This window comes from Pseudophryne corroboree, chromosome 3 (assembly GCF_028390025.1).
Source record: "Pseudophryne corroboree isolate aPseCor3 chromosome 3, aPseCor3.hap2, whole genome shotgun sequence".
In the NCBI taxonomy this organism is placed as follows: domain Eukaryota; kingdom Metazoa; phylum Chordata; class Amphibia; order Anura; family Myobatrachidae; genus Pseudophryne; species Pseudophryne corroboree.
In genome coordinates this window covers 683,705,069-683,730,086 of record NC_086446.1, presented here as the reverse complement: position 1 = coordinate 683,730,086, position 25,018 = coordinate 683,705,069, and the positions used below count along the sequence as shown (strand labels likewise).

The 25,018-nt window shown below is 43.8% G+C and overlaps 1 protein-coding gene across 2 annotated transcripts in view; it reads left to right on the top strand.

The window, feature by feature from the left end:
• The first annotated feature begins 360 nt into the window (after nucleotides 1–360).
• The window catches only part of CALHM2 (calcium homeostasis modulator family member 2), a 39,093-nt gene continuing 14,435 nt past the window's right edge, over nucleotides 361–25,018 (top strand). The window contains exons 1-2 of one of the 2 annotated variants that reach the window (XM_063961964.1): nucleotides 361–461; nucleotides 13,891–14,484. In XM_063961964.1, the coding sequence (XP_063818034.1) occupies nucleotides 13,942–14,484 (543 nt within the window). In that variant the 5' untranslated portion in view covers nucleotides 361–461; nucleotides 13,891–13,941. Of the gene's footprint in view, nucleotides 467–13,890; nucleotides 14,485–25,018 lie in introns of both variants that reach the window. The other variant, XM_063961963.1, reaches the window with a different exon arrangement.

Here is a 25,018-nt window from a genome sequence, read left to right as displayed (position 1 = left end):
TAAATGACCGAGATTCATACTTAAACAGCCGCGTTTTGACCGATGGTGTATTCATTCGTGATTTTTTTTCCTAGGACTTCAAAATATTACGAATGCCCTCATCACTGCCGTGATTATTGCTTAGTAAATTACCGAGATGACACTTTGATGAAAAAACGGCATCTCGGTCAAAATCGGGAGCTTAGTAAATTTACCCCTCTGTGCGGGCAGCATTGATAATACTAATACACTGACTGCCCAAGTGCTTGAGGGAGCTGGAATAGTAAGGCAGTGCCTCAGCTTTGTCCCACGAATTCCCCCCTTCTAGCTACATGTAATTTCCTATGAACACACCCCTTAGAGGATTCCCGGACAGCAACCCTTGAGCACGTCAGAGACTTGTGGAGCTGTCCCCGGCCTGGCCAGTAGCTCCTGTCCGGCTAGTGCTGGGTGCTGTGCTGGAGACAGAAGGAGCCTGTGAGGTGCTGTAAGTTACATCTGCTGTAATACAATGGGGACCGGTGCAGGCGTCTCGCTGCAGGATGCCAGCTGGCTGAGAGCAACTTCTGTGGTAGTTACTGCGCTCTGCCTGTATGGAAAGACTGAATGGCCGGGGGAGATGCTTCATGCTGCAATGTCTGACTTTTTACTTTCTTATATATACTGTATTTCTCTGCTTCAGTACAAGTGGACAACATAGTGCATGCAGCATTGGATGTGTGATAGGGAATACATGACAGGGGGGCAGATAACAGTGAGCTGGGGTTCTGTCTCTTTACTGTTTGCTAATACCCAGTCGCTGTGATGTATATTCTGCCTTGGGAAGGAGTTGTTACTTTGTAGCCGGTAGGATCTGTTACTAAACAAGGATATTTCCATAAAATGTATTAATGCTACTGACATACTGAGCTACATAGAGACAGAGATATTGATCTTTGGAAAATACTGACTAATGCTTTCCTATAATCACTACCTCACTCACATTCTGTTAGCTGAAGAGACATAAGTTACATCTTGGGCTTTAAAAAATAAGTGTTAAGGCCATAAGCCTAGTGTGTATGCATAGAATGTGGTTCTGTTATATCCTGTTAATAATGATCAGTTCCTCCCTTGTTCAGTCAGCTGCTGGCTGCAGACTGCTCAGAAAATACTGCAAGACGTGAGATCCTTGTGTCTGCACCGCCCGTGCTGTTCAGATGCGAGATTACAGGACTACCGACAAATTGGGGGAAATTTACTAAAGTGGGAGATTTTTAGAACTGGTGATGTTGCCCATGGCAACCAATCAGACTCTACTTACCATTTATCTAGCTGCTTCTAGCAGATAATAGATATAATCTGATTGGTTGCTATGGGCAACATCACTAGTTCTAAAAATCTCCCACCTTAGTAAATTTCCCCCAATGTATCAATAACCAGCTCGTGTTTCTGCACTGCTAGATGTGCCGAATTTTAAAATTGCTCTGGTGTATAATAATAATAATAATAATAATAATAATAATAATAATACATTATTCTTCTTCTTTATTATTATTATTATTATTATTATTATTATTATTATTATGTGACGCTACCGTTTAGCATATACAGTATCGCACATCTCATAAGAATCACCCTCAATAAGTGCAGATCCTCTTTTCAAACTTACCAACTACAATACAGAAAGGGGATCTGGATACAATTATTATTATAATGATATTTTTTAACACCAATTAGTTCAGCTGCATTTACAGCAATAGCAACACCTCCTCCCATATACAGTATACCTAGCATACTCCCTTAGAATATGCATTAACAGTTTTGTTCACGTGTCATTACTGCATTTTACAGCAACGGAGAAAAAAAATCTATATTCCATTATGAGTTTTAAAGAAAAATATAATTAAATATTTAGGAGTAAGCAAACCCCTTTGAGGGCATTGATCTGTATCAAAGCACATATATTAGTGAGTTAGTACATTGAGACTAGCATCTCGGGAATTACTGATGTGTTTGCTAGGGGTATGGGTCGTTGGGTCGACCCAACTTAGGTCGACAGTCATTAGGTCGACATGGGAATTAGGTCGACAGGCGAAAAGGTCGACATGAGTTTTTGGACTGTTTTTGGTGTAATTTTCTTTGTAAAGTGACAGGGAACCCCAATTAGTGCACCGTGTCCCCTCGCATGGCTCGCTTCGCTCGCCATGCTTCGGGCAAGGTGCCTCGCTTCGCTTGGCACAGGTTACCGTTCCAATCGTAGTCCACATGGATTGTCGAGTATGGAAAAATCCAAAGAATGGCAACATTTTTTTACAAACTCATGTCGACCTTTTGACCTGTCGACCTAGTACATTGTCGACCTAATGACCATGTCGACCTATTGACCATGTCGACCTTCAGTGGTCAACCTAATGACTGTTAACCTAAGCTGTGTCGACCTAACAACCGTATCCTGTTTGCTAGCTATATCTGTTCATCCCAATCATTGTTTTATGCTTTAGTCAAAGGTGTTCAGATGAACTGATTTTATGCTGGTGCAAAATAAATAAAAGATAATGAAAAGATATGAACAAAGTCACAGTGGAAAGTCAGGGAACAATATCGTTTACCTTTATGCTGCATATAGACATATTTATTTGGTTAAGCTTTCTTGTAATGTGTGGTGTGTGCAGTTCCCATGGTAAATATAGGGCCCAGCAACCGATGGGCAAGCTGTACATATGCCTGAACATTTTATATATGATGTACATTAATCTAGAAGCATTTTATACATTATACACAGTATACATTGATCTAGAAGTAGTATTGGATTTGTTTCCCGAGAGGGCACCCAGGTATGTATTTTGGTCATCCTAAGTGAAGTGTCGGTCAGGTATATATATATATATATATATATATATATATACAGATAGATAGATAGATAGATAGATAGATAGATAGATAGATAGATAGATAGATAGATAGATAGACTAGGTGGCACTCAGAAATAAATAGACGACACCAGCGCTGGTATGGTCGACGTTTCAGTGACATGTCTGAAGATGGCTTTGACAAAAGAGGAGAGAACTGAGGTAATTTTGATGTCAAGAGAATGAAGTTTCCATGTCATAGCTGCATATTTTAACAACCGGCACCCAGAAAGACCTCCAACTTCACATAACACTGTCAGGTGCCTAATTTCCAAATTCCGAGAAACTGGGACTGTGTCGTCAGCCACTGTGTCAGCCACAGTCCCATTTTCTCTGAATTTGGAAATTAGGCACATGTGCTATGTGAAATTGGAGGTCTTTCTGGGTGCCCGTTGTTAAAATCTGCAGCTATGACACGGAAACTTTGTTCTCCAGACATCAAAATGACCTCAATTCTCTCCTCCTTTGTCAAAGCCATCTTCAGTTACCTGCAACAAAAAAGTGTTGTCATTTTTGAACCATAACTGCTATTTCAAATCTGTTTGCAGCAATAAACTTTTCAGCAAATTCCGCGATATTGTTTGACATGCTACATGTTCCCCTTTCCATTTGAAAAAAGTTAGATTCAAATTCAAGATGGCCGATTTCAAGATGGCGCCCATGTTCGGTACATACCCTAAAAGATAGCCCACCTCACTCATACCTTACTGGAGTATTCAGTTTTCCCATTTCCTGCACAGTTGTTGAAACAAAAGGGTGTACTGCGAGTCTGCGACTTTTGAATCACCCTGTTATATATATATATATATATATATAAGATATACTACAGATATATTATAAATTATATATATATATATATATATATATATATATATATATATATATTGCAGAATGCTAATGATTACTTTCTGATTTATTTTTCATTTTCTCCCCCAGGTAATATCCTGGATAGTTTTTCACGCCTGTTTGTACATGTACAGGACAACTGCATGCAAACATACAAAAGGAATACCTGGCTCTGGGCGTTGTTCTGCTACAAACATATTACATGTTACATAAAACATGAAAGTGAGAATTTCACATTCAGCTGTTGCTGTCCTGTCCTGAGGGGATAAACAACAACTGGCTGCCATTAAAAAAGAGTAGAATAGATTTCTTTGTCAACAGACCGAAAAATAAAGTCAACAGGTTGCTTTACTAAGATGTTTTCTGGATCCGCTTTAGTTTTTCCTATGCTTTTAGAATTTGCGGTTAGCCAGGCCATCTTATCCATTGTATAACCAAGCTTAAGGGCCCCATACACTACAACGATATGTCTGAGGCTGAAGTTGGAGGCGATTTCCCATGAACTGCCCGACAGCTTCCCGGGCGGCAGGATCGCATACGATACATGCCTGCAGGATCGGACATGATCGTTAGTGCAGCACATTCAATCTAGGGGATCCAATCTGATGCTCACGGGAACGCGCATCGGATTGGAAACACCTCCAAAATGCCCGATTTCACCCGATATATCGGCCCAAATGCCTGAAATCGGATGAAATCGGGCATTATCGTTCTAGTGTATGGGTCTCTTAAGTTCTGCAACACTCAGGACAGTCATATGTTGTGTGACAGTGTAAGTACGTACAGGTTGGTGCAATATCATATTTCTTAGCAGATTGATGTCTACAGCTGTAATATCATTGAGAGGTGCTCCTTATGTGATACAAATAGAGTTGGCAAGTAAAATAATGGCACAATAAAAAAAATTATCTTCTTTATCTGCTTTCTAAAGGTCCATACACATTAGACGATGTCGCTCTATGAGCGACATCGTCTAATGTTCCCCCTCCTGTGCCGGCCGCAGATAACAGGGGCAAGGTAGGACATCTCACTGAAGCATACTTGCCTACTTTTTCATCTCTTCTTCGGGAGAAGCTCAGATGTTCCTAGGGACGGATTGGGAACAAAAAGCGGCCCTGGAAAAATTTGTACTAGTGGCCCCACATGGGCAGCACCAGAGGTGTAAGGTCTAGCCATGGGCCATGGCAGCAGCACCCTCCCCCCAAGACTTTCCAGATAGTGGGGATGTCCAGCATCAAGGGGGAAGTTAAAAAGGAATAAAATTAAATATTATGAGCACATTATATGATACACCTTCAGAATTTAGGAAACTATATAATTCTTTAGAAAGATATATTTTCTTGCTTATTACACCAACTGTATCCAAATCACTATTCACTCAATCTTATATGTCAGCCAAGCAGGCAGGCAGAGATACACTAGATCATCTGCAATCACAGGCTAAGTGGCAAAGTCATTTTCATATACAGGTTGAGTATCCCATATCCAAATATTCCGAAATACGGAATATTCCGAAATACGGACTTTTTTGAGCGAGAGTGAGATTGTGAAACCTTTGTTTTTTGATGGCTCAATGTACACAAACTTTGTTTAATACACAAAGTTATTAAAAATATTGTATTAAATGACCTTCAGGCTGTGTGTATAAGGTGTATATGAAACATAAATGAATTGTGTAAATGTACACACACTTTGTTTAATGCACAAAATTATAAAAAATATTGGATAAAATGACCTTCAGGCTGTGTGTATAAGGTGTATATGTAACATAAATGCATTCTGTGCTTAGATTTAGGCCCCATCACCATGATATCTCATTATGGTATGCAATTATTCCAAAATACGGAAAAATCCCATATCCAAAATACCTCTGGTCCCAAGCATTTTGGATAAGGGAGACTCAACCTGTATGCAAATTATTTAGCATCTTATTCATTAGGTCTATAAAAAGGACCAACATGTCCTCAAACAAAACAGGCCACACTGATGCGTCGGCCCACCGGGAATCTTCCCTGTTAGCCCTATGGCCAATCCGCCTCTGGATGTTCCTGTCTGTTTTGGTGTGGGGCCAGCTCTCCATGTCATTAGGTCCCACCCCCATTGTTTCTAAATGCTGTGATTTACGGGTCTGAATTGTGTCATTTTATCCCTGCACCCAGAGCTGGCCCTAACCAATATGATGCCCTAGGCAAGATTTTGGCTGGTGCCCCCTAGCACCACCACTGGTTCCGCCTCTGACCTTGCGCCTCTTTCCCAGCACCATCTCCCCTTACCCATAGCAGTCCTTATTTTGTTGTTTGTACCCCCTATATTTTAAATAGGAACAGTTTGCACATTTGGCGCACAGCCCATAAAGGGGTGTGTTTTACCTGGCAAGGGGCATGGCCACACAATAGTAATTCCAATTCCAATTACACCACACAGTACTGCAACTTCATTCACATTTGATCATGCGATAGTGTTCATAATTCATATTACATCCCACAGTAGTATCTCTTTACCTTATAAACTTTACTACTCACAGTAGAGTCCCTTATTCACATTACATCACACCCTATTGCTCTTTATTCACATTAGATGACACAGTAGTGCCCTTTCTATACGCAACGCCACACAGTAGAGCATTTTAAACACATAATACCACACATTAGTAATGCATTTATACACATAATTCCACACAGTAATGCCCCTTACACATATGAGACACATTATTAATGTCCTTATAAACATAATGCACCTTACACATTATGACAACCTTTATTAATGCCCTTTTACACATAATGTCCCTTACACATAAGCCGCACATTATGAATGCTCTTATACACATAATGACACACATAGTGCCCCCTACACATTTGCTGCACATTTTTAGTGCCCCTATACACATAATGACACATATACAGTAGTACCCTTTTACACATATGCCGCACATTATTAATGCCCTTATACACATAATGACATGCATAGTGCCCCTTACACATGTTGCACATTATTAATGCATTTTTACATGACACACATAATGCTCCTTACACATATTCCGAACACTACTGCACAACCAACCCACTCACATGCACACAGCAATCACACTGCCACTAACACTGTGACCTCTGCCTCTACTTGGATACAGATGTGTCCTCATAAATATTGCCACAATGCTAACATCTGGCACCTTTTTTTAATGAAAATGCATCTTATTTGCATTGCAATGTGGCTAGGATGCACAAGCAGCTTCTGCTGATTAAAATGATATGCAGCATGCCTATATACTGTGTGAGACTGTGGCTATATCTGCATATGAAATGCTACCCACAGAATATAGGCATGCCACATATCATTTTAATCAGCAGAAGCTGCTGATGCCCCTAGGCATATCAAATGCCCTAGGCAATTGCCTAGTTTGCCTATGCCTATGGCCGTCTCTGCCTGCACCCTCCATACGGACCTGAGATTCCTCATAATATCTTCACATCCTGCCCACATCATTAGGAAGTGGGCGGGATGCAAGAGATTTGCCTACTCTCCGGTAGTGCTGGGGACTACCTGAAATATTGTGAGTCTAAGTAGGAAAGTATGCACTGAAGCTAGCAGGAGTTTTCAGAGGCGGGTTCATTCTGTATTCCTGTAGCCAACATAAGGGCTAGCAAACAGAGTTAAGGGTCTATTTACTAAGCCTTGGTGAGAGGTAAAGTATCAACCAACCAGCTCCTAACTGACATTTTTCAAACTCAGCCTGTAGCATGGCAGTTAAGAGCTGATTGGCCGGTACTTTATCATTCTCCAAGGCTTAGTAAATAGGCCCCTTAGAGTCACTGAAGGGGAGAAGGCGACAAGGGAGCGGAGTGAAGCACTGGATAAAGCTAGGGAACTAGACTTTTTGGTTCCCTGTGCCTGAAAGAGTATTGGAATCCCCCACCATACTTCCTATTTTTCAAATAAGGACAGAAGGCGCATGCTCTCGTGGGGAAGACAAAACGGATCCCAGAGAAAGACGATGCTATGATGCACCTTTCCACATTATATATTGTGGTGAGAGGGCTTGTGTCTCTCCACAATTGCCCACATTTCTATGGGATCAGCTCCCTTCAAGAGACAGGAAACAAGACCTTCACATTCTGCACCTGCATTAATAATTTGGAACTCCAAGCTTTCTGGATTTCACAGTTCAAAGTGGAAAAATAGAATTCTGGGTATTCCAGCCCACCTAGAGCCAGCAGGAAGTCAGAAGCAGGAAAGGAGTTTAATACTCCCACACACCCATAGTTATTGGCACTGATGCCAGTTAGAGGCCAACGAGTAGGCTGCAGTTTTATAGTGCCAAGGACTGTGGACATTGGCTGTGCCAGAAGAGCATGGCGGATGGTGGCTGCAGGTCATTGCAGCAGAATAACTGTTGAGCACAGAGTGTGCTAAGACATTTACGTTTAATTTGTTCATTTTAAGTTATGTACTTGTGTGACCAGGCTCAAGCCTATGCTATGTCCAGTGTCTGTAAATATATAGTAGTGGACTAAATATATATAATTATACACACATTTATTATAGAACACTGAATGAAATTGTATTTAGACACATCCTCTTTTATGCCTTTATTAAATAACACATTTCAGTATTCTGGTACGTATATCCAGGATTCAGACTCATAACCTGATGAATTCCAGTCAACTAATTGAGCTATTTGATCCTGTGTAAGAACTTTAAGATTTCTAACTATATGAAGCTACTTGTACTTAGTAAAAATTAATCAGCATTGCAATTGACCAGAACTATGTAGAGTGCAGCCACACACTACATAGATATGTTCAGCAGTAATGCTGATTATTTTTTTCACAAAATAAAAGGTGAGATTCAAATAGTTCAATAGTTAGCATTCTATAGCTTTCTGTGAAGGGGGTCAGATAGCTCAATTAATAGAGTGTCTGACTACAATGCCACATGCTATGGGTTTGAATACCACGTATGTCAGCATTTTTAAATATAATAATTTAAAGGACAGCTCACAAGTTAAGTAAAGGCATTAGTGATTGAAGGGGTGGGGGAAGGAAACGGGTGGAAAGAAGAAGCCATGCTTCAAAGATGAGGAAAAACTATAAGTGTAAGTAATAAAAACATAATTAACAAGTGCCACCAACAGCGCCCCCTACCCTGCAGCTCTATGGTGGTCATTCCGAGTTGTTCGCTCGGTAATTTTCTTCGCATCGCAGCGATTTTCCGCTAATTGCTCATGCGCAATGTTCGCACTGCGACTGCGCCAAGTAAATTTGCTGTGCAGTTAGGAATTTTACTCACGGCATTACAAGGTTTTTTCTTCGTTCTGGTGATCGTAATGTGATTGACAGGAAGTGGGTGTTTCTGGGCGGAAACTGGCCGTTTTATGGGTGTGTGCGAAAAAACGCTGCAGTTTCTGGGGAAAAATGCGGGAGTGTCTGAAGAAACGGGGGAGTGTCTGGGCGAACGCTGGGAGTGTTTGTGACGTCAAACCAGGAACGAAAGTGACTGAACTGATCGCAGTTGCCGAGTAAGTGTGGAGCTACTCAGAAACTGCTAAGAAGTGTCTATTCGCAATTCTGCTAATCTTTCGTTCGCAATTTTACTATGCTAAGATTCACTCCCAGTGAGCGTGTGCAAAGCGGCTAAAAGCAGCTTGCGAGCGAACAACTCGGAATGAGGGCCTATGTGCGGTGGCACACTCCGCACATGCTTAGTTATGGTTCTGCTAGGGAAGAATAAGAGGGTGGAGGGCCCTGCCATGAAGAGTTTACATATTAAGGGGGTAATTCAGACCTGATCACTGGGCTGCTAACTCTGCTGTCCTGCGTTCAGATAGTCGCCGCCCCCAGGCAGAGTGTAAATTCGCCGTGCAAGTGTGCGATCCCATGTGTATGCTGAGCTGCAAAAATCCACTGTGTGCAGTCTCTGTGCAGCCCAGGACTTACTCCTACAGTGCGATGAGGGGTGATATTCATGTGACCGGCGGTCTGCTGACCGACAGTCACATGACCTCCTCCACCATCCCGCCGGCTCAGTATCCCGATGGTCAGCATACCGACCAACAGGGACTATTTCCACTCGTGGGTGTCCACGACACCCAAAGAGTGGGAATAGAACCCGTGGCGACCGCAGGTCACCACCGAGCCCGCAGCGTGGCGAGCGCAGTGAACCCGCAAGGGGCTTGCTGCACTCGCCCCTCCCCGCCGGGATCCCGGCGTCGGTAAGCTGACCGGCGGTCAGGAGACCGCCGGTCAGCCATACTACACCCGCGATGAGAACAGGCTGACCGGGGCCTGAGCTGACATCAGACAACCTCCCTGAAAACGTTAAAGCATGCCTGCGTTTTTCCAGACACTCCCAATAAACGCTCAGTTGCCACCCACAAACGGCCTCCTCCTGTCAATCACCTTGCGAACGCCCGCGTGATCGGATTTTTCGCATCATCCTGACGCTGACCGGCGATGCCCTTTGTTGTTGTCTGACGCGCGTGCACATTGCGGTGCATGCGCAGTTAGTACCTGATCGCCCACTGTGCAAAAAAAAAAAAAAACCACAGCAGCGATCAGGTATGATTAACCCCTAAGTTGTATGGCTAATGTACAGTACTGTTCTGTGTTGTGAGTACAGTTGGTGACACTTTAACAAATACTGTAGTGGATCTCTGCGTGTTGGAAATTATTTGAATAAAACCAACTGAAAGATTTTGAGGGCCTTGTTTTTAGATCAGATTCACTGCAATTTGCCTGAATCCCCCTATAGACTGAAAACTTGCAAGAAGCATTCTCTTCTCTCTATGGGGTAAATTTACTAAAATTCGTATTTTTCCGAATGAGGTTAAAGTTCAAACACGAATGACATCGAAAGTGTAAACTTGCAACTTTTTGAATTTATTACGACTAATTTACTAAGCTGTCGTATTCTGCATTTTCGAATTTTCCGATGTCGATGTCATTCGTATTTTTTGGCAGTGTTTTACGGGAGTGAATTGTAAAACACTGCCGACATTAACACAATGAATCTCGGCCGGATCTGTGAGATCCGTGCTGGGCTTCATTGTGCACCTTTCGTATAAAAAAGTACATTTTTAAAAAATCCCCCCCAAAAATGTGTGGGGTCCCCCACCTAAACAAAACCAGCCTCGGGCTCTTTGAGCCAGTCCTGGTTCACAAAATATGGGGGGAAAAATGACCGGGGTTCCCCCATATTTCATAAACCAGCACCGGGCTCTGCGCCTGGTCCTGGTTCCAAAAATACGGGGGACAAAAAGCGTAGGGGTCCCCCGTATTTTTGAAACCAGCATCGGGCTCCACTAGTCAGGTACAAAATGCCACAGCCGGGGGACACTTTTATATTGGTCCCTGCGGACCTGGCATTACATACCCAACTAGTCACCCCTGGCCGGGGTACCCTGGAGGAGTGGGAACCCCTTAAATCAAGGGGTCCCCCCCCTCCAGCCACCCAAGGGCCAGGGGTGAATCCCGAGGCTGCCCCCCCCCCCATCCAAGGGCGGCGGATGGGGGGCTGATAGCCTTTTTGTAAAAATGTTAATATTGTTTTTAGTAGCAGTACTACAAGTCCCAGCAAGCCTCCCCCGCAAGCTGGTACTTGGAGAACCACAAGTACCAGCATGCAGTAGAAAACCGGGCCCGCTGGTACCTGTTGTACTACTACTAAAAAAATACCCCAATAAAAACAGGAGACACACACCTTGAAAGTATAAGTTTATTACATACATGCACACCTCCAAACATACATACTTACCTATGTTCACACGAGGGTCGGTCCTCTTCTCCATGTAGAATCCATAGGGTACCTGTGAAAAAAAATATGCTCACATAATCCAGTGTAGATCGGTCCTCTTCTGTTCTTTGTATAATCCACGTACTTTGCAAAATAAAAAAACGGACACCCGACCACGCACTGAAAGGGGCCCCATGTTTTCACATGGGACCCCTTTCCCCGACTTTTACAAAAAGGCTATCAGCCCCCCATCCGCCGCCCTTGGATGGGGGGGACAGCTTCGGGCTTCACCCCTGGCCCTTGGGTGGCTGGAGGGGGGGACCCCTTGATTTAAGGGGTTCCCACTCCTCCAGGGTACCCCGGCCAGGGGTGACTAGTTGGGTATGTAATGCCAGGGCCGCAGGGACCAATACAAAAGTGTCCCCCGGCTGTGGCATTATGTACCTGGCTAGTGGAGCCCGGTGCTGGTTTCAAAAATACGGGGGACTCCTACGCTTTTTGTCCCCCGTATTTTTGGAACCAGGACCAGGCGCAGAGCCCGGTGCTGGTTGATTAAATATGGGGGAACCCCTGTCATTTTTTCCCCCCATATTTTTTCAACCAGGACCGGCTCAAAAAGCCCGAGGCTGGTTTTGCTTAGGAGGGGGGACCCCACGCATTTTTTTCCAGCAAATTTAACACTTTCCCACCCCTTCCCACTGATAAACATGCACGGATCTCATGGATCCGTGCATGCCTATCAGAACACGGTAAAAAAAAGCAGGTCTGTTTTATTTTAGCATTTTTTTACGATTTGTATTTTTTTTAACGGCAGTGTTTGGCTATTGCTGGCAGTGTTTGTGAATTACACTTTTTAGTAAATTACCGAGTTCTACCAAATAACAGGCTTATTTGACCGATGGTGTATTCATTCGTAATTTTTTTCTTTGAGTTCCAAAAAAATACGAATGCCCTCATCACTGCCGAGATTTGAGTTTAGTAAATTCCCGAGATGACACTTTGAAGAAAAAACACCATATCGGTCAAAATCGGGAGCTTAGTAAATTTCCCCCTATGTCTGCCTGTTATTACCCAGCCCTGTTTTATTACTGTTTTCTTTTACCAATTGTAAAATTCAACAGAATTGATGTGCTGGTGCTATATTAGTAAATGTTAATGTACAGACGTCTGCCAACTGCAGTAACAGGCACTAATGTGATCTTAGTGCTGACTGAGTGTATCAGTCAGTGTGTGACCAGCTTAAGGGGCAGTGTGTAACTGTATTTGCCCGAAGTCTAGCAAACCACCTCTGATGTATCCAGTGGTAAATTGTCATGGTGTATTTTCTAAAATATTCAATCCAGTATTTAGTCTGTCAGGGACGGAAATAATAATTTTATACATGTGGAATATAGCAGAGCTTTGGGACTGCTCAGCAAAGATATCTGTGTACTGATGCAAAAAGCTATATACAAACTGTGCACAGTTTTCCAATGTATAGCTTATATAAAGGATATTAAGTTGTGATCACAGGAGCCGGTGCTGTGGGTGATTGAGTGCCCCCAATATGTATACTGCTGCAGCTACCTGGCTATGGGGGTCATTCAGACCCGTTTGCACGCTGCCTTTTTTCGCAGCCGTGCGATTGGATCTGGACAGCGCATGCACCGCAATGCGCAGGTGCGTCGGCCGCTGGCGACGGGGATCGCCGGGCAGCGACAGAACTTACGAAGAAAGCGAGCGCACCGGTGATCGCAAGAAAGTTGACAGGAAGTAGGCGTTCGTGGGCGTCAACTCACCGTTTTCAGGGAGTGCCTGGAAAAACACAGGTGTGCCCGTCGTTCGGCGTCAGCATCGGCCCGGATCGTCGCAGTGGCTGAGTAAGTCCTGGGCTATGCAGAATCGGCACAAACTTTTGTTTGTGCAGCTCACTGCACAGCCCTTCGCAAACCTGCACAACGATTACTCCCTCCCCTGTAGGCAGCGATTACCTGGGCGCAGCAGTGCAAAAAAACGCCTGCGTGCGACCAGGTCTGAATTAAGCCCTATGTCTATGCATGGTATTTTTCAGTTATATGGGTGAGGGGCAGACATCTTTGGTCATGACAACTGTAAAAGTTCCATCGCACAGTTTATGACAACACAACTGTTTTTCATTTCTTTAAAGTGAAGCATTATAACAGCTGTTTGTTTTCTTTATATAATAATCTAGTTTCGAACTTTCATTGTTTTCAGTCTATGCCTTACTTGTTTCTCTCATTCCCATTTACAACATCACTATTTTAAGAGATTATTCCTCTGGTAGGGATAGCAAGCAGAAATCAGAAGGAAACAGACATGAGAGGGGAAGTCTGAGGCGTTGGGAAGGCGGTCCTACACTAGAAATAGATTTACAAAATCATTTTAAAGAAACCTAGTTTGGTCAATTGTCTTAATTTGTATTGAATTTTTTTTTTGTTCTTCTTCACAGAGATTACATAAAAAAATAATAATAATTGGATCTTAAAACCAGAGAAGAACAATGGCCGCAATAATAGCCGAGAACTTTAAATTCTTAGCTCTGTTTTTCAAGAGCAAAGATGTGATGATATTTAATGGACTGATTGCGCTGGGAACCGTGGGCAGTCAGGAGTTGTTTTCAGTGGTGGCGTTCCACTGCCCTTGTTCTCCAGGGAGGAACTATATGTATGGATTGGCCGCAATTGGAGTCCCAGCGCTTGTCTTATTTCTCATTGGGATAATGTTAAACAACCACACGTGGAATCTAGTAGCAGAGTGCCGAAAAAGGGCGATGAAGAACTGTTCTGCTCCAGCTACTTTCTTACTGTTTGGGTCTATCATTGGGAGAGCGATCGTAGCCCCAGTGACATGGTCGGTAATTTCACTGCTCCGCGGAGAAGCATACGTGTGCGCCCGGAGCGAATTCCTCAATCCTTCCATGTTTCCAAACTTCCCTGCTGGCTACGGACCTGAAACAATGGCTAAATTTTCCTGTAAAGACACGCCGATTGAGGTTCTGGCATTTAAAGAAGAAGTTATCAGGAGATTAAAGTATGAATCACAGGTAACGTCCTCAAGTCCTAAACTATAGCATCTTCCAATTATCTGAGAGGACATATAATTTATCAACAAAGGTCAGTTTGTTGTAAAATAAACTGATAAAGGGCCTAATGCAGAGTTGTACGCCAATGCAATTGCAAGTGTGATTTTCTAGGCTTCGGAGCTGCTAATATTAGCAAGTGAAGCTGTGCCAAAAATGAAAAGAGACGCCCACCGGAGTGATCGCAAACATATTTGCAACCAAGTACACATATGCAGCCTACACACAGCAGGGTGGAGCTTTGACTGCTCGACTAGGTCTATGGCCATGTAGACTGGTTGCGGCAGTAGCGAAGCAGGTGCCATGTTTCTCTGCATACATGATCGCAGCTGACGTCAGTTACGTGCCCCGAAATTGGCAATGACATGCCTGCGATTTTGCCACTGCTCCCTATTACGGCCCCCAAATGGTCCCTTCCTGTCAATCACTCTGCAAAGACATCCTCACTGTGAGTGAACTCGCAAAGGCACCTTTACACATGTGCAATATGATGATGGCGCAAGTGTAGCCTGCCGATAATTGCTCAATTACGAAAACATCAGCATAGCGTACAACTCTGAATTAGGCCAAATATCCTCTGAATTAGGCCCAAAAAACAACAACTTTTTATGTTATATTACAAGCTTGCAGAGGGCTACTCTACTTAAAATTCACCACTTCCCCTGCCCTCCCCTATAGAGGCACTGAAATTGTGGAGCCCTGTACAAATTAAACATGCAGAGACCCCTAACCCTCTGTATACCATAGGTATATCAGTAATGGGTGCAAGGTGTGAACCTCAGGGGGGTTCACAACGCACACCGTGCACCCATATAATTATACTTACCCCTCTGGAGTCCTCCGGCAGCAGCCGGCGTTGTAAACATAAAACACTGGGAAAATGGCTACTACAGCCATTTTCCCAGTGAATTGTACATGCGCAATAGAGATGTCCCCAGGAACATGGTGCCCGCACATAAAGCTCATTGCCAGAGAGGAAGGGGACCTTACTTCTCTTAAACCACCCCTGCTTTGTCCCCAACCATTCCCTCACCACAAATAAAAACATGGGACTAATACACAATGGAGACAGAATGTGTTAGAATATGGCTCTGTAGGTAATGTACCTGCCTGTGGCATATATGTAGAACTTCAGCCCTGTTCATATTGCTATGGGGCAAGTGCTAAACAAAGCCTTCAGCACATCAGTGAAAGGTTATTGCAACATCCCAGTGTTCCTGCAATAGCTGGTACTGCAACATTGCAGTGTTACTGCAATAGTCGGTACTGTCCATCCCAGTGTTCCTGCAATAGCTGGCACTGTCCATCCCAGCTTTCCTATTATCGCTGGTATAGTTCATCCCAGCATTCCTGATATAGCTGGTACTGTACATCCCAGCAGTCCTAACATAGCTGGTAGTGCTCTGCATCCCAGCATATGAGTCTGTGTAGCTGGTACTGCTCTGCAACCCAGCAATCCAGTGTAGCTGGTACTGCTCCAAATCCCAGGATCTAAGTCTGTGTAGCTGGTTCTGCTCCGCATTCCAGCAATCTTGTGTAACTGGTACTGCTCTGCATCCCAGTATCTGAATCTGTGTAGCTGGTACTGCCCCGCAACCCTGCAATCCTGTGTAGCTTGTACTGACCCACATCCCAGCAGTCCTGTGTAAGCGGTACTGCTCTGCATCCCAGCATCTGAGTTTGTGTAGCTGATACCGCTCCGCAACCCAGCAATCCTGAGTAACTGGTACTGCTCTGCATGCCAGTATCTGAATCTGTGTAGCTGGTACTGCTCTGCAACCCAGCATTCCTGTGTAGCTTGTACTGATCCACATCCCAGCAGTCCTGTGTAGCTGGTACTGCTCTGCATCCCAGCATCTGAGTTTGTATAGCTGATACCGCTCCGCAATCCAGCAATCCTGTGTAACTGGTACTGCTCTGCATGCCAGTATCTGAGTTTGATTAGCTGATACCGCTCCGCAATCCAGCAATCCAGTCCATTTCAGCTCTCAGTACTAGTACTAGATTCAGTATAGTACTGTCCTGTCCTCTTCTCAGTCTAGTTTATGCACAGCATGAGAACTATATAACACTTCCTAGTTTCTGCCCAGGTACTCTAGACTCTCACCCAGCACCTCAGTATAGCCCGAGCTCACAACCAAACACATCAGTGAGTCATGGCAGAGACTATTGCAATAATCAATGCGGGATATAACGAGTGCCTGGATTAGGGTTTTTGCAGTATTTTGTGTAAAATATGGTTGTATTTTGGATATGTTATTTAGATGTACAGTATGTAACATGATTTTGAGACAGATTGAATGTGGGAAACAAAGGACAGTTCACATAGTCCAGGATGACACTTAGGCAGCGAGCTTGTGGGGTAGGGTTGATTGTCGAGTTATCAACAGTGATAGAGATATCAGGTATGTAAGTACTATTGGCCGGTGGAAATATTATTCATTCTGTTTTGGAAATATTAAGTTTGAGATGTAGAGATGACATCCAAGATGAAACAGCAGAAAGGCATTCAGTGACACGGACCAATACAGATGGTGACAAATCTGGGAGGATAGGTAGCGTTTGGCGTCCATATCCTGACAGCGTCAGCCCGCCGGCCAGAATGCCGGCAGTGGGGTGAATGCTAAGAAGCCCCTTGCAAGGGACGAATAGCAATAGCCCTGGTGCGCAGGGATTCCGGCTATTGACATTTTCGTCTGTCAAGATTTCGACGTCGGTATCCTTAACGATGGGATCCCGACCTCCAGCAAATTAACTGCATCCTGTAGATTTGAGTATCATCCGCGTACAGATAACACTGTAATCCAAAAGAGTTGATTAGTTTGACAAGAGATGTGTTATAGATAGAGAAAAGCAGAGGACCTAAGACTGAGCCTTGCGGTACTCCAACAGATAGAGTTCACAAAAAGGAAGTGGATTCAGAGATGTGAATACTGAAAAAGCGATTAGATAGGTAGACTAGGAACCAAGAAAGGGCTGTGTCCTGAAGACCAAGGGATTGTAGTTTTTTGTATGAGAAGAGAGTGGTCAACAGTATCACACGCAGCACAGAGATCTATTGGAATAAGATGTGATGTACTCTTCTTGCCTATAGAAAATGTATAACTAAGATCATATATGTATGTCACTATGGATCTCAGTAGAAGCTTAATAGGACATCATATCCTACCACAGGACAGCATATCCTATCACACTCATAGGCATATGTATAATGGGTGCAAGGTGTGCGGTGCATATGGACCCCTGGGTCCAGGGGTCACCTACTCCACACACCCACTACCAAAAGTATACTTACCTTCTTAAGGAAAGCAGGCCCCTCCTCCTCTGTGGTGCCATCTTCTTTTGAAAGATGGCACTGAGCAGTGAAAGCAAAGACTCTGGCACTGTGCCAGAGCCCTTGTTCTCTTGTGCACATGACCCATTTTCTCAAATATCATGGAAAGATGGCACCGTGGAGGAGGAGGGATCCATTTGCCGACACAAGGTAAGATGTGGGACTGGAGGGGGGTGCCGTTTAGAGAAGGGTCCTCGCTACAAACAAGCCCCCTCAGGTGTTAATTCGCCCCTGTTGGTGGTATCGAATTTCTACTAAATCTTACCTCAACAACTTCCTAGCCAGTCTGAAGATAATTTGCTTCATTCACCATAATAAAACATCTCCTCAGAAAACAACTTTTCGTTTCCTCATCGTGTTCTACCCACAGTTTAGATGACCAATTCCCTATACCTAGATACCTCCCCCTCCCAAAGTAATATGAGCACAGTAACTCCAATTCTGCTCTACAAAACCCATTGGGCTGTTTCACACAAGGCGGTTTTCAGGGCCGGATTAAGGTCTGATGGGGCCCCTGGGCAACAAACTAGTGGGGGCCTCTATCAAATACTGTAAATAAATATATATATATAGAGAGAGAGAGAGAGAGAGAGAGAGAGAGAGAGAGATGATAGACGGAGAGATAGAAAGACAGATATTCACACACACACACACACACACACACACACACACACACACACACACACACATATATAGACACACATATAATATACAAAGTCTCTCAGAGCTAGCTCAGTATATACAGTGTGATAGATATACATGGCACACAAATTAAACAGGTGGGAAGGGTGAGATGGCCAATTGAATCTTGAATCGTGAATTGATAGAGTTTAATGTGCTTTGGTGTGTAAACATGAAAATAATGAACATTAATTTTGATAAGAAGACGCACCTACTTCAATGTGAAGTTTCGGGCTGTTCGCGCTGTGCTGCCTCTGACTGTCATTCTGACTGCATTGAGGCTGCTGTATTATTTAGTGCAAAACTTTAACGAGGGACAGCCAGCAAAGTCTGACACACTAAGCTAATAAATGTGCGGAGACACTAATGCGATCAGTAAAGCTCTGCTGTGCCTCTGCTGTGATCCCATCACTGCTGCTGACTAAATTTTTTTTAAAAAGTTAGCAGCTGTGGCGTCTGTAATCTGCTCCATCCTCTTCTTTCCTGGTGGCTGCATCAAGCAATAAAGACCTTGCGAGGCCGGGCAGAATGTTAAGAGAGCCGTGGCAGAGCAACATATGAAGCCTGGAGCTAGCAAAAGCAACAGGGAGGCAGGGAGGAACAGCATGCGAGACTGGTTAGTGTAGTAGGGGTGGCAGGGCCAAGCAGAGATGGGTTGTTGTAATCTGGATTCCGGGCACTGCGTCACTCACAACGGTAACCCCAGGATGCGGCCGTGCTGCACCCTCACTGGCTTGGCACCCCGTTCGGCAGCTGTTTGATTGCCGCTCTATAGCCAGTCCTGGTTGTGGCTTCCCATCTTGCGGGGGAGCTACTGCTCTCTGCTCCCTGGGTGCGATCAGCTCATACATGTTGTGCAGCTTCCGCTGGCCACAGTCTGGCAGTCTTGCGTGTGATCTTCTCATTTTGGGGACAGTGTGTGGGCACCCCGGGACGACCTCCCTTGTCGCCCTCCCGTTAATCCGGCTCTGGCGGATTTGCTCGGATGGCAAAGTGCCGGACAAACTTTGTCCGGCTTTTTACCATCCGGTAGTGTCTTTCACACACAGCGGCTTTGAGTCTTGTTTAATGCTGTGTGCATGCGCAGCAGCAGCACCGGCTTGAAAAAAACCTGTGTGTGAAAGATCCCATTCACACACACGGTTCACTGTCTGCAAGGATGACACGGCCCCGGCACGGCAGCAGGACTTTTCAGTGGATATTTCCGGCTGCAAACCGGCAGTAGTGCCGGGGCCGTTCCGTGTGAATTGACACATTGCTCTGCATGTGTCTCTGTAGGACGGCCGCAGCAAAAAGCCATCCGGTATTTTGCTGAGCGCTACCCGGAGCGTGGGAAACAGTCTATAGGTTAAAGTTACCAGGTATTACTCTGCTACAGTATACATATTGCATAACACCATTACGCCTCAGAGTGCTTGAAACAACGGTGCACACGCGGCACAACATATGATGCAGAGCATCCCTAACTGTAGAGAATTAGGGGAACATTTATCATTGAATATTTGCTTCTAAATCAAGTTTTTTGAGGGGTTAACCTCAAATATTTAGTATCCCCCAATATTCAGTATCCCAGAGAGACGGTAGCAGATATCTCCGATACCTGCTGCGATCCCTCCATTCCCGACAGCAGCCGCAGTCCCCATATGTTTCTATGGGGGATACGATACTGCCAGATTTACCATCTTCAGGCATGCAAAGCATCACATAGTTAGCTGGCGGAGGCTTCCCCCGGAACCTGCCCCGTCACGTCAATGGCCCGCCATGCATGTGCGGTCAGTGGGGCCATGATAGGCAGCAGCCGCGGCAGCTCTCGGAGAACATTGCAGGGTAAGGCTTTTTTTGGAGCCCCGGTGCCTGCTAAGGCCGCTCACATGACACCGGTAAAATCACATCCTGTAATATGATCTTGGGCGCAAACATTGCACCTGATCGCATTGGAAATGCGATTTATGATAAATTCTAAGGTAGGTAGTCATACAGTGTATGCAATAGGTGGGTTGAACTAGCACGAGAAATCTTCTAGTGAAGTATATATTAGGTGCATTACAGAGAACACCTGGGGTGTTCTCTGTAACGTTCAGGGGTACTTAAAAAGTTTTCTCAATTGATGGGGATATCCAGGTGATAATTAGACACATACAGATGTGTAAAAAAGGTTGTGGGAAAAAACAGAACAGGACAAATGTCCCTAACTGTTTATCTTCCGGCGCTGATAGCAATTATTAGTTGGTTAATAGTGAAACAAAAGCAGCTGAGTAAGACCACTAGCTAGGTTGCCAACAATATAGAAAACAAAAAGAAAAAAATATACTCCGCGCTATATGTACACTGTATCAAACTATATCAATCTATAGTGTGCAGTCTGTCATGTAGAATAATTGACTCAGTAGAACCTCAAAGATACGTATAAATCAATTTATATTCAATAATCTTTAAAAGTGACAAAATTTAAACGAACAAGCAGCATATAGTTTGCAACAAATAGCTATTAAGTATTAACCAGAATCGGTATAGCACACAATATATTAAGGCTAATTTGTTATATTTAATACATAAAATCAACACACACTGGCGTCCCAGTGATTATTAAAATGTCCCGCAAGGAATAATCACAGCCTTATAATGAAGAGCTTCTACAGATATTGATGTATAATTACCCAGGTGCTGGTTCCTGAGATATTAAGTAGACAGGGTCCGTTTTTATAACTGTGCACATATATGGGTATAGTATACTTTTTAAAGCTTATTAAAAGCTGATTCACGGACTGCCGTATAATTCCCACGGCACTGTTCCGAGCAAATGGTGATCTTTAATAACCTGTACGTGGATCTCCAAAGGACTCACTCCTCGTCACGGGTGTTAGACCTCACAGCGGAGGCCGGCAGCAGTCACTCAGTGAGGGCAGACGGAGTCCTGGACGTCAGTAGTACAGCACAGAGATCGAAAGCAGTGCTCCAGCTGAGAGCCGCCGGCTGAAGCGCCCGGCGTTTATCAGGCCGTAGTAAGTTGAAGCTGTGGAGAGCCGTGTGCAGGCTCAATTAGCGGGTTGATTCCAAACGACTGAACGTGGAAAGTGGGCGTCAACGCGTTTCGTCTCCTTGGCAACCGGAGACTTCCTCAAGACGGATACCTCCCCTCTCTCCAATCACATATTTATACCCTTTCTAATGATTTTACTTGCAACAGCTGAATCTATTTAGTAAACTGAAATATTCAATTGATATGCTGCACGTGATAAAAAGATTCTGTATGTAATTAAAACATATTATTACAACAAAATTAATAACGTATCCAACGCTTACTGAGTCAATCTATCAGAGTTGTACATTAATCAAAATATTCTTAAATTAAGCTTAATTACATCTGTTTCTGTCTATTAGACAGACATCAAGTTCAGATGTGCATTTCTATGTTATATGTTTCACTAACTAGACAAATACTACTTCATTATAAACATAAATCTTTAAACATTGAATACTCCTAAGCAATACAGGTTGAGTATCCCTTATCCAAAATGCTTGGGACCAGAGGTATTTTGGATATCGGATTTTTCCGTATTTTGGAATAATTGCATACCATAATGAGATATCATGGCGATGGGACCTAAATCTAAGCACAGAATGCATTTATGTTACATATACACCTTATACACACAGCCTGAATGTCATTTTAGCCAATATTTTTTATAACTTTGTGCATTAAACAAAGTGTGTGTATATTCACACAATTCATTTATGTTTCATATACACCTTATACACACAGCCTAAAGGTCATTTAATACAATATTTTTTAATAACTTTGTGTATTAAACAAAGGTTGTGTACATTGAACCATCAAAAAACAAAGGTTTCACTATTTCACTTTCACTCAAAAAAGTCCGTATTTCGGAATATTCCGTATTTCGGAATATTTGGATATGGGATACTCAACCTGTACTCCCATACTGCCAAAATAACAGGTATTAATATCTTGATAATATTTATATTCACTTGTTTATAAATAGCTCACTTTTTTATATCATATAATGATATTAAGTATAATGACCTTCATACATAGATTAATAGACACCTCTATAGGAAAAGGTTATAGACTTTTATCTTATATACTAAATCAATTAATTACACATATATACTGTAACTCCAAGAGAGATCTATATTGATGAACAAATTCTGATGAGGAAATAAAACACAGATAGAATGTCTCAAACATCCAGTTACATTATGATATTTATATATTTGTATATTTAAATTATATTCGCAGTCAGCTTCCAATGAGTAATAAATACATAATTATTAATGATCTTAACACCACTTAGAACTAATTTCTATTAGCGTAATCGTAATTAATCATATTAATAATCTCTGATCCAGTCAGACATCAATTTAAATTATTGGTTCTATTGAAAACTATTGTAATATAACTCTAGAGGAATAATTCTAAAGAGAAAAAAGGATTCTGAAAAAAGGGGGGGATAGAAACATATCCAACCTAACCCAACATTTTTATTGTATTATAAATAAGTACAAAAAGAGGGGAACTATTAAGCTTAATCTAAACATGAATAATCCAAGGCTTCGTTAAGGCCATTAGGATATAAGGTATCTAACTTGAAAATCCATGAAGATTCTCCAAACATTGCACCTGATCGCATTGGAAATGCGATTTATGATAAATTCTAAGGTAGGTAGTCATACAGTGTATGCAATAGGTGGGTTGAACTAGCTCGAGAAATCTTCTAGTGAAGTATATATTAGGTGTCAGGAATCGACTCACCAAGCTGACGTCTGTCCGCCGCTGCGGACTCCGTCCTGGGTCCCTGCGTCCATCTGTCGTCCGCGTCTCTGCCATCGGGCGCCGTCCTGGGCCTGGGGGCGCTCCTGTGACGGCGGGCGTGTAGCGCGCCGCGTTCCCGCTGGGCCGCGGCATGGGCGCCGCCATGACAGCCTCCAGCAGTCAGCATACGGCGGCCAATCCGGTGCTTGGCCGCACCCACTTTTCCTCACTCCACCAATGACTGTGCAATAGGGGGTATATATGAAGCTGCAGGATCAGTCTACAGGCATCCTGAACTTTGTGTCACTCCTGCGACTCATGTGTAAGGATCTGGTTCCTGTTTCCTCCGTGTACCTGGATACCTACCTGCTGTTCCGTGTTCCTGGCTATCTACCTAAGACTCTATACTCCTGGTTACTTCTCACAGCTCCGTGGAACTACAAGCGCCAGCAATACCTGCTTCCATCTACAGGCTTCACACTCACCACCATCTCTGTGTGCTTCAGCCTAGCAGTAGAGACTGACTCCAGGTGTGTTCCATCTCTCCACCTGTGATACAGCTTGCTTGCTGCCAGTGCCTCATCACCTGCACTGTGGACATAGTCAGACTCCTGCCTCTGCTACCAGGTTTGCCATACAACACCATCTCTGCTGGTTCCATGTTTTAATCTGCTCTGGTTCCCATACCAGAATATTCTCTGCCAAGTTATCACTCATCTGTTATCATCACTACCGGTTATCATTTCATCAGTCACCATTCATTCTGTTACCATAGACTTTCAGCTGCCACGCTGTACAATTGACATTTGCATTTCCTACTGTTATTTTCTGCTGCCGTTTTGTGAACCATCTGTCTAATAAATATCATTGCGCTCATGCGCAGAAACATAATCCAGCCTCCTCGTTTTCTCCCATCCATCTCCACTGACCCACTAGCGCCCCCTCCGGGGACACAGACAAAACTAAGTCTGACAGTAAGTTCAGGATCGATGGACTCGGATGGTGGACGGAGTGTGGGGTCAGAGGCCTTGCAAAATCTGGTCTCCCGTTTGGATGGTCAAGAGGCTGCGCAGCAGCAGATGTTCCAGTTCCTGCAAGGGATGTCCTCCCGGATAGATACACTACAGCAATCCCTGCCTAGTGTACACACTCCTACAGTTCCTGTTACTCCAGCACCTGCCAGTACTGTGAGTCCTTCTATGCCGGCTGCATCAGCTCCAGTGTCACGTCTGCACCTGCCCGTGCCAAGCAAGTATGATGGCAGCCCAAAGTTATGTCGCGGGTTTCTCAACCAATGTGAAATCCAGTTTGAATTGTTGTCACATAATTTCCCCACGTCAAGATCCAAGGTTGCCTACATCATCTCTCTACTTTCTGGATCTGCTTTGAGTTGGGTGTCTCCTCTGTGGGAACGTGCCGACCCTCTGATTAACAACTATGCAGAATTCGTGTCAACCTTCAGACGGATCTTTGACGAGCCTGGTCGTGCAACATCAGCTTCTGCCGACCTAATCCAACTTCGTCAAGGTACCCGTAGTATGGGACAATATGTCATCCAGTTCCAGACGTTGGCCGCAGAGATTCAGTGGAACAATCAAGCCCTGGTAGCAGCTTTCTGGCATGGACTCTCTGATCGGATCAAGGACGAACTGGCAACCCGCGATCTTCCTGTACAATTGTCCGATTTAATTTCCTTGTGCATCAAGTTG